Source organism: Gigantopelta aegis, chromosome 7 (genome assembly GCF_016097555.1).
Source record: "Gigantopelta aegis isolate Gae_Host chromosome 7, Gae_host_genome, whole genome shotgun sequence".
Lineage (NCBI taxonomy): Eukaryota > Metazoa > Mollusca > Gastropoda > Neomphalida > Peltospiridae > Gigantopelta > Gigantopelta aegis.
In genome coordinates, this window is record NC_054705.1 from 8,789,093 (window position 1) to 8,806,938 (window position 17,846).

A 17,846-nucleotide genomic window follows, 5' to 3' on the forward strand; every position below is an offset into this window, starting at 1 on the left:
GATTGTCACAAATGACTATGAATAGATAACCCATGACCCATTTGAAAATTCCATGACTTTCCAAGATTTCCATGACCCGTACGAATCCTGTATATTTGGCCACTGAATTACATCAAATTATTTGTATTAGACTGCTATGTTAAAACAAAATCCTACCACTGGCAAATATACTCCTCTATTTCACTAAATCATATTTGTGCAATGGCCACCTGTGGGTCAGACTAGGGGAGCAATTGTCAGTTGCAGTGACTCCTGGCAGCAGAGAGCGCGCACTTGAAAGGTGGAATTTCAGACACCGATGAATTAAAGGTCTTGTTGACTGTGGAATGACTGGACATGTCAAAATATTTGGTAGCCCGGCAGACTACCGGGGTTAGACAACTGGTAGTCCGAGTGAGAAATTGGTAGCCAAAACATATCGGGCTACCGCTAAGGTCGAGCCTTGAAAGTGTACTGAAAAGGTATACAGTAACCTAGACATTCAATTTTGCAGAATTCTTGTTATCAAAAAACTCAATATTTATCATACGTCCATCTATGATGGGTCGTATTATGGTATGGTGTTGTCTGTCCGTATGTCCATCCGTTCGTACATCTGTCTGTTAACTTTTTCTTGTCCAGACTATATCTTACATACAGACTTATCAAATCTTACATGTTGGAACAATCAGGCCCCGTGCTTATAAACCTTAAAGTCTAGACTTTAATAAAGTCCAGACTTTAACGTCATGGCAATGCCATTCAAATAGCATTACGTTAAAGTCTAGAATTTAAGTTTTATAAGCACGGGCCCTGGGATGGTAGTGTGTTGCGTACTATTACTAGGTCTCTTTGACCTACTTTTCATAGTCTACTGCACATAACAGTAAATCCTTGTCCAGACCATATCTTGCATACAGGACCATCAAACCACACATGTAGAAACAACATGGGATGGCGGTGTGTCACATACTATTACTAGGTCACTTTGACCTACTTTTCATGGTCTACTGCACATAATAGTAAATCCTTGTCCGGACCATATCTTGTATACAGATGCATACAGGACCATCAAACCTCACATGTAGGATCAGCCAGGGATGGCGGTGTCTCATGTACTATTACTATTTCACTTTGACGTACTTTTCACGGTCTACTGCACATAACAGTAAATCCTTGTCCGGAACATATCTTGCATATAGATACATACAGGACCATCAAACCTCACATGTAGGAACAACATGGAATGGCGGTGAGTCACGTACTATTACTAGGTCACTTTGACCTACTTTTCATAGTCTACTGCACATAACAGTAAATCCTTGTCCGGACCATATCTTGCATACAGATGCATACAGGACCTTCAAACCTGACATGTAGAAACAACTTGGGATGGTGGTACAGGGCTCGAAATACAGCGTTAGTACATGCACCGGTGCAAACTGATTTTTGCGTGTGCATGTAACTTTTAAAACTGGGTGCATGCAGTGCATGCTAATATTTTTCAAGTACTGTGTATTGCGTATACTATATCCTGTTGTCTATTTCGTAATCTGTTCGCCACATGAAAACGATAACTTTTATCTTATGGGCGCATTCATTTTGTATCCCATAATCCTACTTACAACAATGGCGCTCTTTCAGTCATTTCCGTGGAATATATTTGCGAAAATTGCCGGCAATATCTCGGCTATATCCGTGAACGGTATTAGGGAAGGTGGTCGAGACCGACTGGGATATCCACGCGCATAACACAATTGTTGTCGTCACTGACAAATTGAACTCCGCCAGATCTGTGATCAATACAAATAACGTAACTGTCTTGAACATTTTCGACCTCAGATAATGGGCACTTGATCAGATGATTGCGAACGTGCAGGTGCGTTACCCGCGTAGTTGACTTGAAGTCAGCCAGTGATTATTTCAATCGCAACTTCTCGTCGAATTCCGTAGGCTAATTTATATTATACCAACAGATCTTATCGAGTTAAAAAAGTTGATAACTTGCTTAATACAAAACACAAATATTCATATGTTTTTGTAATAGGCCTATTATAGATTTCTGTACGGCGTTTACGTTGGGTGAAATTTTAAAATTTGATCAAGAATCAGTAATAAACGCAGTTGTATAACGTTCCGGTACTGTTAATAAATAAATATAGGTATTGCCTAATAAATCTGAATAGCTTCGTATAAAAAAAAAACGAAGTTGCCTTATTTTTGGTGCATGCAGAATTTTAATGGTGCATGTAACTTTTTTTTCAGCATGCACCTGGTGCATGTAGATTTTTTTTTTCATTTCTAGCCCTGTGGTATGTCCATACTATTACTAAGTCACTGTGACATACCTTTCATGGTCTACTGCACATAACAGTAAATCCTTGTCCGGACCATATCTTGCATACAGATGCATACAGGACCTTCACACCTCACATGTAGGAACAACTTGGGATGGTGGTGAGGTCACATACAATTACTCTGTCTCTGTGATACAAATAAATCAGATAATTATTTTATATCGTGAATATCATATGGTGTTCAATCAATCTCACCGGTTCTCTTGTTTTTAATATATAATGCATGTTTACTTGTTGCAGAAACGGGGTGGGACGTAGACTAGTGGTAAAGTGTTCACTTGATGCGTGGTCTATCCTGTTTGTGGGATGGTGCATATATATAAGATCCCATGCTGCTAGTCGAAAAGAGTAGCCCATGAAGTGGCGACAGCAGGTTTCCTCTCTCAATATCTGTGTGGTCCTTAACTGTATGTCTGACGCCAGATAACCGTAAATAAAATGTGTTGAGTGCGTTGTTAAATAAAACATTTCCTTCCTTCTTTGTTGCAGAAACAATATGAAACTGCTTTAGAAAAGTTTGAGGACATTCTGAAGAAGTATCCAAAAAGTCCACGGGCATTGTATGGAAAAGCCTTGACCTTGAACGAACTGGCCGAGCAGTTCCGCAGCAATGAAATTCTCGAAAAAGGCATCAATATTTTGACGGACTTTCTCGATGTCAGCGATGTGCCGGACGAGCTCTATAAAATGGCTGGACGGAAACTTTCAGAAAGACAGCAGTTCAGAGGTTTGTACAGTACACAAACCAACAATAAAGTTAACTAGACATAGGTGGTTGGTTAGTTGGTTTCCAGTCTTTGTCATGGACTGTATACATACAGTACACAAACTAACAATAAAGTCAACTAGACATGGGTGGTCAGCTAGATGGTTTCCAGTCTGTTTCACCGACTGTATACATACACTACACAAATCAACAATAAAGTTGGCTAGACCTAGGTCAGTGTTTCTGCCAGAAAACAATTTTTGTGTATGGCACTAGGTCATTGAATTCTGCCACAGAAAGAAAATTTTGTTAAGTTTAGGGAATAGAATTAACCACAGAAAAAAATACAGTTAATTAAGATAAGAGTAAATAAATTTTGTCAAAAGGTTAACAAAAAAATAATAAAATCTGTAAAAATGTTTTGGGTATGGCGCCATACCCATTTTACCCTCTGACAGAAACGCTGTAAGTGGTCAACTAGATGGTTTCCAATCTGTTTCACGAACAGTTAAATATAGCCAGGTGTTATTATTATTATTTTAAAAAGCAATGATATTATTTAAATATATTTTACTGTATACTTTCTATTTTTGATAATGATTTTAAAAGTGTTATTCCTACTTTTGCTTTGACATAAGCACAACAAATTCCTTAAGTGGTGTTTAAATTTCAGGATGGGGTGGCAAGGCTTCGAAGACCCTGCTGAAACTTACCCAGAGGTTTCCTGGCGACATCCAGCTGAAGAACGACCTCGGTGTCAGCTATCTGATGATAGGACGCAATGATCCGGCACAGGCAATATTTGAGGATGTGAGTCTGTACTTATTTTTTATTTTTATTTTCATAATTGTTTTTTAATCCCACGGCCAGATGCAGCTTAGCGGTAAACCACACGCAAGAGATGTGATGGCTAGGTTTATGGCTGATAGTCTTCAATGGACTCAGGGTTTTCCCGTTCCAATCAGTGCCCCACAACTGCTATATCAAAGGCCTGGGTATGTCCTGTCCTGTCTCTTGGCAAGTGCATATAAAAGATCCCTTGTACTAATGGAAAAATGTAGTATGGTTCCTCTGAAATCATCAAAATTACTATATATAATGGACATCCAGCAGCTGATGATTAATAAATCATTGTACTCTTAATGGTGTCATTAAACAAAACAAAAATTAAAGTACACAAAAAAATGTGGTTTATACAGTGTTATACCGTACGTCTACAGTGTTTAAAATTGCACCAATATGCATTACATATATGTATCTGACAATGTTGACAAAAGTCACCCAGTGAATATATTACATTTCCAATATAAAAAACAGTGAACTTTCAGGGCACTTCAGTTTACCCCTGGATTTACGCCTGTAATTTGTGTTTTATCTGGAGAAGTAATGTCATATTCTGTTCTTGCAGGTTCTGAAAATCGACCCGTCAAATGGCTTTGCCATGGTTCACCTCGGCTTTATCGTGAAGACCATCAAAGATGACCTTGACACTGGAATCCAGCTGTTGGCTGATGGGATAGCGACAAACCAGCCCGGCACTGCTGATGGCCGGTTCTACTTCCACCTGGGCGACGCTCTACAGAGAAAGAACCGCACTGAAGAAGTACGTATTCATGGGTCGCATTATTAAGCAGCATTATTTATAGAAGAGGGCTTCCCTTAAATTATAATTTTGTATTCATAAGTCTATTTAGAATTGTTAACATTTAAGTACTAATAACATTCCATTCAATATTCGCAGTGGTGGATCTAGAAAATAATAAGAAGGGTGGCTGGATTGGGATGGAGTGAACCGGCGGGGGCTGAGCCATGGTGAAGGTTCCGGGGGCAAAGTCCCCATAAGTTTCGGCATTCTGGACATTTTAGAGCCTTATTTCACTGATTTCTGAGGATCTAATTCTTAACAATTCCATAACGTTTATATATTTTTTGCCGTTTTCCTGATTCACACCAAAATATGTAGAAAACGATTTAATTTTGTCCTTACCGATGCAAGCCATATCGGTTCAGTTGTACACATGATTGACAACAGAGCGATGCATATTATTTTCGCTAACAGAATGGCTTTATTTGCATCTTCCTGAACAAAAAGTAACAGTATATGTTTGGAATGAACATTAAAAAAAAAATGCTCAGGAAGGGAGGGGGTGGCTAGCCACCCTATTCGCCCCCTGGATCTGCCACTGTTTGGGGATAAATATTTGTGTTTAATTCATTATTTTAATCTACAAAATATGTACTATTTTAAGTTGTGTAGATAAAGAGCAGTCATTTTGTTTTGTTTTTAATTGTAAATTCCTCCAGCTGATCCACTTAAGTTACTGGAGGCATATGAAGACGACAGTTGTTTCATTCTGTCGTCATGCTTATTAGAAATCAACTATTTGTGATTCAATCCATAGGAATTGATTTTGATTGGTTTAAAAACCCTAAAATGCATGTTCATTTGATAATGCTACTGCATTAGTGGTAAGGCTAAGCATTCTAAAAAACAACAATGCACCATCCTAATCCTTGTTATACAAATACTGACTTTTGTACAACCGAACATTTTTGTACGATTTTATTTTTGTGGGTTTCGAGGCTAAGTGGCCCTTTTGGACTTAATTCTACAGGATATTCAAAATTCAACAGCGCTACAAATACCCTAGACCCTGGTCGGTCCTTTCTCCTACCCAACACTTTCCTGTCCTAGACGAAAGAGCTGGCGTAAGTTGACACGTGCGGCGTCCATGACATGCGTGTGCTATGACATCTTGCTTTGTACACGCTAAGCCCTGTGACCTGACATGATGTTTGCAAACACAGTCAGTGTTTCTGCTGGAAAGAAAATGGGTTAAGGTTAGGGTTAGGGTTAAGAAAATCATACAGTAATGATAAGATTAATTAATTTTGTCAAAAGGTTAACCAAAAAAAAAAAAAAAATCTGCAAAAATATTTGGTGCCATACCCGTTTTAACCCTCTGGCAGAAACCCTGACAGTGTTCTTGCCACACTTTTAAATGTTCATCTCAACTGCGTACTGTTCATAATTTTCCTGTCTGACAGACCTTCAGCTAAGATGGACTAGTGGAAAAACTGCTCATTTCTATCGCTGAATTTCTAGACCACATTACTGTATTGTAACATACTGTACAAGTGGCGGAATGTAGCCCAGTGGTAAAGCGTCCGCTTGATGCGCAGTCGATCTGGGATTAATCCCCGTCGGTGGACCCATTAGGCTATTTCTCGTCCATCCAGTGCTCCACAACTGGTGTAACAAAGGCCGTGGTATGTACTATCCTGTCTGTGGGATGGTGCATATAAAAGATCTCTTGCTGCTAATCAAAAAAGAGTAGCCCATGAAATGGCAACAGCGGGTTTCCTCTCTCAATATCTGTGTGGTCCTTAACCATATGTCTGATGCCATATAACCGTAAATAAAATGTGTTGAGTGTGTCGTTAAATAAAACATTTCCTTCTCTCTTTCTTTCATCCTGTACATGCTTGTTCTCCATCAACAGGCGTACAGATATTACCGAGATGGGGCAGCGAAGAAGATTTTCCTGTCCGAGTACCAGCGGTCACTGTACAATGTCAACTACTTGACCGGCCGGCCATGGTGGACGAATGACCAGACAGGGTATAATAAATATATAAAGGTCAGTGTCACAAGGTCAGTTAGAACTTAGAAGATTTTTGTTTGGCTTGAAGAGTATTTATTACTGAGTCACAGAAAATAAGCTATTGTCTCTATTATCAGTGCCTGATGAAGCAGCCACCTGGCCCATAGCAGAACGATAGCACATAACACATGCCCCAACCCAATACTGCCACAGGCGTAGGGGCAGGATGTAGCTCAGTGGGAAAGCACCCGCTCGATGCGAGGTCGGTCTGGGATTGATCCCTGTCAGTGGACCCATTAGGTTATTTCTTGCTCCAGCCAGTGCACCATGACTGGTATATCAAAGGCTGTGGTATGTGTTATCCTTTCTGTGAGATGGTGCATATAAAGGATCCCTTGCTGCTAATCGAAAAGAGTAGCCCATGACGTGGCGACAGCAGGTTTCCTCGCTCATTATCTGTGTGGTCCTTAACCATATGTCCGACGCCATGTAACCGTTAATAAAATGTGTTCAGTGCGTCGTTAAATAAAACATTTCCTTCCTTCCCACAGGCGTACATTTTTGATACAAATATAAAATAGTCTCTAATTGTAGTCAGTAGAACTGTTGTGACACATGCCCCCACCAAATACTCCTATAGGCTTACATAGTGACAAATAAAATAGTCTCTAATGGTAGTCAATAGAACTGTTGTGACACATGCCCCCACCCAGTACTCCCATAGGCTTACATTGTGACAAAAATAAAATAGTCACTAATTGTAGTCAATAGACCTAATGTGACACATGCCCCCGCCCAATACTCCTATAGGCTTACATATTGATACAAATATAAAATGGTCACTAATTGTAGCCAGTAGACCTAATGTGACACATGCCCCTGCCTAGTTACGGTATTGTAACGGAAACTTTCGCCTACATCTTAGTTACTGTTACGGGATTTGGACGTCATTTCTTCGTAGCATACTATCATCAGGGATTTATCCAGGGGTTCTGTGGGTCCAAAGATAGGCAAGATAGGCCCCTTCTCAAAAGAAAGGGGCACTGAAAATTCCCCATTTCTATCCTAAAAAATCCCAGTATATATTAACATGTCTTTTGTAATAAATTAATTTAACCTCATCATTCACTGGCCTGAAAAAATATCCCAAGTATGATTTATTGGCACTAATTATCCCAACTCCATCAGACATGGGACTGACTATGGTAAAAAAATCCTCGGAAAATCCCTGATCATAGACTTACATAGTGACAAAATTGAAATAGCATTTAATTGCAGTCATTAAACCTAATAAGCATAATGTGCCTTTGTATAGATAATAACTAGTTAATGACGTCAGAGGTCTGCTTTATCCTTTGAAGGTAAGAATGAAAAGATTTTCATTCGGCCTGAACAGGATAAAGCAGATATCCAACTCTTGAGTAACTAGTTATTATTTTTATCCTGCAGACCATAACAATTAAGTGGAAAAGCTATTATTTCTGTTATTTCTGCCACATTGTACGATGACCTAGATGTCAAATGAGCAATTGTGTAATGTAGCTAAGTGTGTGACGTCTTATGAGTGATGTCAAAAGTCGTAATCTGCTAGTATACGTTTATGACTTTGCTTTAATCAGTCAGCATAATCTGTCAATAGAAACAGTGGTTGCAGGATAAAAAAAATCAAATGAATTGATCCGCAGGGCCCTGAAAGTGTGGGACCCGTAGTATTTGCTGCATCTTGCTACGCTGTTAATCTGAAACTGTGTATTATGACTTTTGTAAAATAGTAAATAAAAAATAAAAAAATAAAATTATCTGTCACAATCAGCTGTCAATTCCTCTAAATGACTGCAGTGATGATTGCAATTGTTCTTAAGTGAAAATACTCTCCAAATATCACTTTTTCAGCTCAGAAAAACAGTGAAAAAAAAAAAAAAATAACCATAGTCTCTATCTTTCCGGTTCTGTAATTATTTCTGGCCCGTGTCATGTGCAAAATGGTGCAAAATATCAGGGCTTGTAGATTATGGTAGCCCCACTCCCATGCCTAGTGATATTCAGTGTTGGGCTAGTAAATAACTACTATTGCCATGCCCGACGGCTAGTGAATTTTTTTGGTCAAATGTTGCAGTGAAGTCTATTTTGTAAATATGAATATCCTGTCCACACCCAAACCCCCCAATGTTAGTGTTTTTAAGCTCTATCTCTCTCTTTAAGTAACATTTGATTATTACTAGTATTTAGTAAAATTATATTAACTTAAAGTAAAGTAGGGCTAGTGAATTTTTAATTGTGGCTAGTAAATTTCTAAAATCACTGATCCCATGGCTAGTGGATTTTATAAAAATTCTAGAAGCCCTGAAAATATTAATTAGTGAATGCAATTTATAGTGTGTCAATTCATGTAGCATCTGGCGAGATATCTCGCTTGCAGTATCATAAAAGTTAAACAATATTTTTCACTTTCCTTTCTTAATGGATTAAGAAAATGTTCCTTTCCTCTCGTTGTTGCTATAGTTACTGGAGGACAACTGGGAGATAATTCGAGACGAGGGTTTAGCACAGCTCGACGCTACGACAGGAGCTTTCCTACCGGAAGATGAAAATCTGCGTGAAAAGGGCACATGGAAACAGTTTACGCTGTACTCACAAGGTCAGTATTTTGTGGAAACAGTGCTCACTATACTCACAGGGTCAGTGTATTGTGGAAACAGTTTATGCTATACTCGCAGGGTCAGTGGAAACAGTGCTCACTATACTCACTATACTCACATGGTCAGTACATTGTGGAAACAGTGCTCACTATACTCACAGTCAGTATATTGTGGAAACAGTGCTCACTATACTCACAGGGTCAGTATATTGTGGAAACAATGCTCACTATACTCAGTCAGTATATTGTGGAAACAGTTAATGCTATACTCACAGGGTCAGTATATTGTGGAAACAGTTTACGCTACACTCACAGCGGTCAGTATATTGTGGAAACAGTTTATACTATACTCACAGGGTCAGTATATTGTGGAAACAGTGCTTACTATATTCAAAGGGTCAGTATATTGTGGAAACAGTTTACGCTACACTCGCAGAGTCAGTATATTGTGGAAACAGTGCTCACTATACTCACAGGGTCAGTATATTGTGGAAACAGTTTACGCTATACTCACAGGGTCAGTATATTGTGGAATCAGTTTACACTATACTCGCAGGGTCAGTATATTGTGGAATCAGTTTACGCTATACTCGCAGGGTCAGTATATTGTGGAAACAGTTTAAACTATACTCACAGGGTCAGTATATTGTGGAAACAGTGCTCACTACTCACAGGGTCAGTATATTGTGGAAACAGTGCTCACTATACTCACAGGGTCAGTATATTGTGGAAACAGTGCTCACTATACTCACAGGGTCAGTATATTGTGGAAACAGTGCTCACTATACTCACAGGGTCAGTATACAGGGCTGCCAACCCTTACGATTTATGCGGAATCATTACGATTTTCCATCTCTTATTACGCCATTACGCCCGTAATCTTAAAGATTACGGCAAATCCGTGTTTTCCTGGGTTTTTTTTAAATAACCTACCACCCCTACGAATCACATAAATTGGATTCGCCCAGCTAGCCGCAAATGCGCACAGAAGTTTTTTTGCGTGTGCAACGCACTTCGGGATAGACATAGCTTGTAAAACGACGCCATTTTGTAAAGATGTCGAAAAAACGCGAACGATCAAAGCCATATGAACTGTGCAAAGCTCAGAAAAAGCCAAGTAGTACAGAAGTATAAACAGGACTACAGCAATGAGTGGCCTGTTTTGAAGGCCAGTTCTGTTAGTAATACTAGTGCATTTTGCACTTTATGTCGTGTTGATTTTTCTGTTGCCCATGGCGGGAAAAATTATTGCCAAAGGCGCATCAAAACGAAGAAACACCAGGACATCGTTGAGGCCAGCGATAAAACAATTCATAAACAAATATCTGGATATTTTACACAGCAAAAGGACACTACAACAATACAAGCTGAAGTCTTGTTCACAGAGTTTTTGATTGAGCACAATCTACCAATCGCTGTTGCCGATCATGCTGGCCCACTCTTCTGTGCTGTTTCCCGATTCGGAGATCGCCAAAAAGTATGGAAGTGGTCGCACAAAGACAGGTGTGCTGATAGAAACGCTAGCCGCTGACAATTCAAATGACATTGCCAACCAGATGCGAAATAAGCAGGGTCAGTATATTGTGGAAACAGTGCTCACTATATTCACAGAGTCAGTATATTGTGGAAACAGTTTACCTATACTCACAGGGTCAGTATATTGTGAAAACAGTGCTCACTATACTCACAGGGTCAGTATATTGTGGAAACAGTGCTTATTACTATACTCACAGGGTCAGTATATTGTGAAAACAGTTTATGCTACTCACAGGGTCAGTATATTGTGGAAACAGTTTACGCTACACTCACAGGGTCAGTATATTGTGGAAACAGTGCTCATTATACTCACCAAAAAAAAACCCACCAACATTAAAAATGTATAGGGCTCCATATAAAATGGATTTTTGGCTTTACAAAGGTTTAGTTGAAATTATTTAATAAAATACCCATATGAATTTCTTTAAGATAAAAAATAAACCTCAACCTTTTTCAGCTGTTTTTGCCAGCTCCTTTGTCCTTACAATATGTGCTGTTACAAAATGTGGTATGCATATTTTGTGTTTTTTAAATTGAGAACAAGTGTTAACATGTTACAACATTGTTGTGTTGCAGGTCGTAGGAACCACAAAGCATGTGAGAAGGCACCAAAGACATGCGCGCTGATAGACCAGATTCCAGACGCTAAAAGCTGCACCAGAGGCCAGGTCAGATAGAGTTACCTATCTTGGTTACTGTGTGTATACGGTTACCTTAAACCAAATAAATTCCTTTCGGTGACAATGTTAATGTTTTGTTTTCTAATAAAACTGATACAAACAGTGAATGTACCTAGCCATTTAGAACGCATAAGAGTGGCATCTTACATTTGCTGTATCATACGTTTAATTAAATTAGACATCAAATTATATGGGTTTAAAAAAAAAAAAAAATTAACAATCATTTTTATTTGCAGGAGGTTACTGTCACTTTTGTTATTGTACCAGAGAACGTGTTTATAAAACTTAGTCTAGACTCAAATCTCTAGACTGACCGCACATCAGGTGGAGGCTTTACCACTAGACTATGTCCCGTCCCTGCCCCCCCAGTTTGCATCACATAACAACTGTACATTAAATAAACTTACATAAACATAATAAGCATAAACATAACTCGCTTTGTTATTGACAAATTTATTAAATGACAAATAAAAAAAAAAATTGCAAACATTAATTTAAGTTGGCAAAATAATTTTATGCGATGAATGATATTTCATTGGAAAATATCTGTAGGTTTCTGCAATTTTTTAAGTATAATAGATAATTTGGCGAAATTTTGTGCTCGCCCAGAGTTAAACCTGATAAATAAATGACTAATTACAAACGAGTGGTGTTACCTATTTCTACCAATCAAAGCCACAACAGTTTTTACTCCATAAAGATCTCATGGTGACTTTGAACTATGACACAGAAGTCCTTGATTGTTTTTTTCGTTGTTGAAAGATTGGAATGTTTGTTTTTGCGATACTTCATTACATTTTATACGTCCGTTTTGATACCTAATAGTATGGGTTTTCTTTTCTTGGTTACAGACTAAATTCTCCGTGATGAAACCCGGTGTGCATGTCTGGCCTCATTGTGGTCCGACCAACTGTCGAATACGAGCCCATCTTGGTCTAGTTATACCTCCAGGACCAAAGATACGGGTCACCAACGATACAAGGTGATTGTTATAATTATACTGTCCAATACGGGCCCATCTCGGTCTAGTTATACCTCCAGGACCAAAGATACGGGTCACCAACGATACAAGGTGATTGTTATAAATATACTGTCCAATACGGGCCCATCTCGGTCTAGTTATACCTCCAGGACCCAAGATATGGGTCATCAACGATACAAGGTGATTGTTATAATTATACTGTCCAATACGGGCCCATCTCGGTCTAGTTATACCTCTGGGACCAAAGATACGGGTCATCGACGATACAAGGTGATTGTTATAATTATACTGTCCAATACGAGCCCATCTAGGTCTAGTTATACCTCCAGGACCAAAGATACAGGTTATCAACGATACAAGGTGATTGTTATAATTATACTGTCCAATCCGGGCCCATCTCGGTCTAGTTATACCTCTGGGACCAAAGATACGGGTCACCAACAATACAAGGTGATTGTTATAATTATACTGTCCAATACGGGCCCATCTCGGTCTAGTTATACCTCCAGGACCCAAGATACGGGTCACCAACGATACAAGGTGATTGTTATAATTATACTGTCCAATACGGGCCCATCTCGGTCTAGTTATACCTCCAGGACCAAAGATACGGGTCACCAACGATACAAGGTGATTGTTATAATTATACTGTCCAATACGGGCCCATCTCGGTCTAGTTATACCTCTGGGACCAAAGATACGGGTCACCGACGATACAAGGTGATTGTTATAAATATACTGTCCAATACCAGCCCATCTCGGTCTAGTTATACCTCCAGGACCAAAGATACGGGTCACCAATGATACAAGGTGATTGTTATAATTATACTGTCCAATACGGGCCCATCTCGGTCTAGTTATACCTCTGGGACCAAAGATACGGGTCACCGACGATACAAGGTGATTGTTATAAATATACTGTCCAATACCAGCCCATCTCGGTCTAGTTATACCTCCAGGACCAAAGATACGGGTCACCAACGATACAAGGTGATTGTTATAATTAAAATTAATTAACCTGAGTTAAAAATTGTGTTTTGTTTAATGACACCACCAGAGCACATTGATTTATTAATCATCAGCTATTGGATGTCAAACATTTGGTAATATTGACACATCAGAGAAAATCGGCTACATTGCTAGATGAGCCTATTGCTAAGTTTTTATGAGATAAAAGTTTTCCAATTTTATCCGGAATTTTTAATCACTCGAACAGTGTTTCTGAGTGTTCTGCTGTTTGTCCAAAAAAAAAATCCATATTATCTTTACAAAACTTACGATATGTTTTGCATACCATCTAAATGGAAAGCTGCCATTTTAGACCGTTGTACAAAGCAATGTTAGTACCAGACTACCAGTATTAAAATTTCTCAATTCTCTTTTTTTCGTAACCCCCTCAAAGTACCTTAAAAAAAAATTGTATTTGGTAAATAAAATTGTATTTAAATTGGCCACCTTTTAATAATGTTCAAACCAATACTCTACTTTTGATCTACCATTGTCTCAAGCTGTTGATTTTGGTCCCTTTTTAGTGTAACATGAGGAAACGACGTTTGAATGTGATTAAAACATTTTAGTCTAAAGTTTATGATTTTGTAGTTTACAAGGTTCATATAGATTTCAAAAGGTTGAATTTGATTGGTCATAATGAAAAGCTATAGAATTTGTCAAAACCCACGAAAAGTGCTTGAATTTGTAAAAATCATATTGAAAATTATTTCCGCTGATAAATATTAAAATTACCCTTCCTCACGTTTATTTTTTCGTAATTTCAGAATTTGTCAGCTGGTATTATGGACAATTTTTATAAGTCTGCATCATTTTATTAGAAATATTGAAAATTGTTGGATATTCTGTTACGAATACTGACGAAAATATGCGAGACCACGTTTTACCAATTGTATAATATGGTGACTACAAAATCTGAAACATTTTAAAAATGTTCCAGATTTTGTAGTCGCCATATTCAATTGGTAAAACAGGGTCTCACATATTTTTTTATTTTACAGTGAAAAGTCCATGAATTTTGCATTCCGGATTGTGTATGAACCTTCTTTTATGTTTTTCAGGGAATGGAAAGAAGGAAAAGTAATCATCTTTGATGATTCATTTGAGCATGAAGTGTGGCATGATGGGAATGAGACTAGACTGGTCCTCATAGTGGATTTCTGGCACCCGGAATTGACAGCAGATTTGAAACGGACTTTGACACCTATTTAAGTTGCAGGATCAACTGTTTCTTCTTCTTCTGTTTTTTATAGACCATTTTAATAGTGTTTTGCTACAGTCATAATTTAGTTGTAAATTGTATTTTCAGTATTTTGGCACGGTCATAATTAAATTACAGATTTTATTTCCAGCATTTTGACCATATTTTAATAGTGAAATTTTGCTACAATCATAATTGAATTGTAAATTGTATTTTCAGTATTGTTTTGGCACAGTCATAATTGAATTGCATATTCTATTTCCAGCATTTTATTTCTAACATATATTGGCAGTCGTAAATGACTTACTGATAACGTTGCTAATATAATGGTATAATCATGAATTACAAATTGCGTTTGTAATATTTTTTGACATAGCTGTCACTGATATTTTGGGACAGTCATACTTGACTGATAGATTCTAGTTCCAGCAGCTTGAAAGTTAAATTACTTCAATTACAAATTCTCTTCATAAGACTCGTTTTTTCATTAACGTGATTCTGCGCTTGTTTTATCGTCTGCGTTTCCACGCGTGAAAATGTGCTTTTCCATATATGCGTTTTCGCAAGCGGATTACTATACAAAATTTAACGTTTGTCAAGAGTACTTTAAGCCAAAATTAAATGCTTAACATGACGAAAAACTTGCACGTGGAAAAATCGCTCATTGATAAATGTTTTTTCAGCATACTGAATAATCACGTTAATGGTAAGCGAGTTATTGTAACAGTTCGATTCATGATCTGGTTCAGGGATGCATGACATCATAATCATCTACATTATGTACATAGCTCACTCCCATTGTTATGTTTGTGATTGTTTTTTATTTTACAATTTGATTAAGACTTAAAGAAGAAAAAGAAAAAAAGGTTTATAGTACGTGGTTTTTTTGCCATGTAATTTAACAGCCCTCTGTATTGTGTCCGATTTGGAAAATTGTTTTTTAATTGGCAACTAAAACATTTCATTCTATCTATATAAAAAAACAGAAGTAGGCGCCATCTGGCTTCTGGATGGAAAAGTTAACGTAGATGGATGTTTAACATAGAAAAATCATGGTTTTAATTTCTGAAAAACAAAGACAATCGAAAAAAAAAAGACTGATGACATTCCATCACAGGATTTTTATTTTATTTTATCTTTTTTTTTAATGAAGTATTTCATTTTAAAATATGTTTGATGTAAAATACAATGTCACGATAATGTAGAATACAGACACCCTTGTAATTTGTGAATATTATTTTGCTTGAATGTGAAATCCCATTCTCTACTAGTTTGAGATATCGGCCTTCGTTAACAAAACTTTTAAAATCCAGACTTTAATCAAGTTTACACCCAACAGCTGATGGGTTTTTTTTGTGTGTGTTTTTTTGTGCTGTGGTGTTGTTAAACATTAATTTATTCATTCATTGATTAAAGTTTAAACAGTTGTATGCAATTTGTATGTTCTTACCATGGCGATAAAATGTCAAACTTTGTTGAATTTAAGTCCAATCCTTTTGTTGTTTATGCAATTTATATAAAATTATTCTAAACATGGGACTTAATCTTCAATAATTTAGAATACTGTCTTCCAATAACTTGGAATAGTCTCAATACTTTGGCATAAAGCCCCATCCCGTCTCCATTCTAAATAACAAATAAAGGCATACATACATACATACATAAAGACGTACATAAAATACACATACATGTACACAAACATACATGCATGTGTGCACACAAACACACACGTGTACATGCACATTCGCACACTCACACAAATACACATACACACATCCACACAAACATGCACACATCCACACAAACATGCACACACACACAAACACGCACACACAAACATGCACGCACACACAAACATGCACACACAAGCGCACACACACGCACATAAACATGCACATGTACACACAGACACTTGCATGTGCGCACACACACACACATATATGCACGCACACATAGATATGTCCACCAACACAGACGTGCACACACACAATCACACATTCACACACACAAATCCACCCCTACCCTGACCCCTCATGCTCACATACCACTCAGTATAAATTTGTTCAAAGTCCTCGAAAGTTTTTCAAGGTTGGTGTCAGGCTTGTTGTTTAAGCAGTATTATTTATATACTTAATTTGACCTGAACCTATGGCATTCTCTCTCTGCCCCCCTCCCCCCCCCCCCCTCCACTAAGTACCATGGACTGGCCTGATGCCCAACCACTGACCTTACTTGAAACTGGATGTGGGATGGACATGCCTGAACCTTGATTGGACATAATCCCAGTAAATACAATTACTCAGACTTGGACGTAGGCCCAGTAAATACAATTACTCGGACTTGGACATAGGCCCAGTAAATACAATTACTCAGACTTGGACGTAGGCCCAGTAAATACAATTACTCGGATTTGGACATAGGCCTAGTAAATACAATTACTCAGACTTGGACATTAGCGCAGTAAATACAATTACTCGGACTTGGATATAGGCCCAGTAAATACAATTACTCGGACTTGGACTGGCCTGGACATCCCAACAGCCTATTAAATGGCTTTAATCGTCCATCGAGTTGTACTCCAGCCAGTGCACCACAACTGGTGTATCACAGGCCATGGTATGTGCTGTCCTGCCTGTGGGATGGTGCATATAAAAGATCCCTTGCTGCTAATCGAAAAGAGTAGCCCATAAAGTGGCGACAGCAGGTTTCCATTCTCAATGTCTGTGTGGTCCTTAACTGTATGTCTGATGCCGTATAACCATAAATAAAATGTGTTAAGTGCGACATTAAATAAACCATTTCCTTCCTTCCTTCCATCGAGTCATGGGCATCTTATTACATTCACATGTTTCTGTTTTCAAGGTGTTAATTAATATTAATATTTATAATTAAACTGTATACATCCTGTATGGCTATTTTTACATTTTACAAGTCGATTGTATTATCATCAGCTTTTTTCATTTATGTCGCATATTCTGCTGAATTAGCGTTTTAATTTTAAAATCTGAGATGGCTGCCCGCTTACGACTTTTGTACTGCTAATTATGGCACTATTTTTGTTATTTGTTACATATATTACATACTTGTATATCAAAGTACAGTTCATTATTATATACATTTACCATAATATTATTGTATATGTTATTATATTGTT

General features: G+C 37.8%; 1 protein-coding gene across 1 annotated transcript in view; it reads left to right on the top strand.

Annotated features, from left to right (window-relative positions):
• The window catches only part of LOC121377700 (aspartyl/asparaginyl beta-hydroxylase-like), a 35,674-nt gene extending 19,235 nt beyond the window's left edge, over positions 1-16,439 (top strand). Inside the window, exons 4-11 of the mRNA XM_041505779.1 lie at positions 2,826-3,063; positions 3,716-3,852; positions 4,451-4,645; positions 6,546-6,683; positions 9,150-9,285; positions 11,398-11,489; positions 12,353-12,483; positions 14,553-16,439. Of these exons, the coding sequence (XP_041361713.1) occupies positions 2,826-3,063; positions 3,716-3,852; positions 4,451-4,645; positions 6,546-6,683; positions 9,150-9,285; positions 11,398-11,489; positions 12,353-12,483; positions 14,553-14,703 (1,218 nt within the window). The 3' untranslated portion in view covers positions 14,704-16,439. The remainder of the gene's footprint in view (positions 1-2,825; positions 3,064-3,715; positions 3,853-4,450; positions 4,646-6,545; positions 6,684-9,149; positions 9,286-11,397; positions 11,490-12,352; positions 12,484-14,552) is intronic.
• Positions 16,440-17,846: the final 1,407 nt, after the last annotated feature.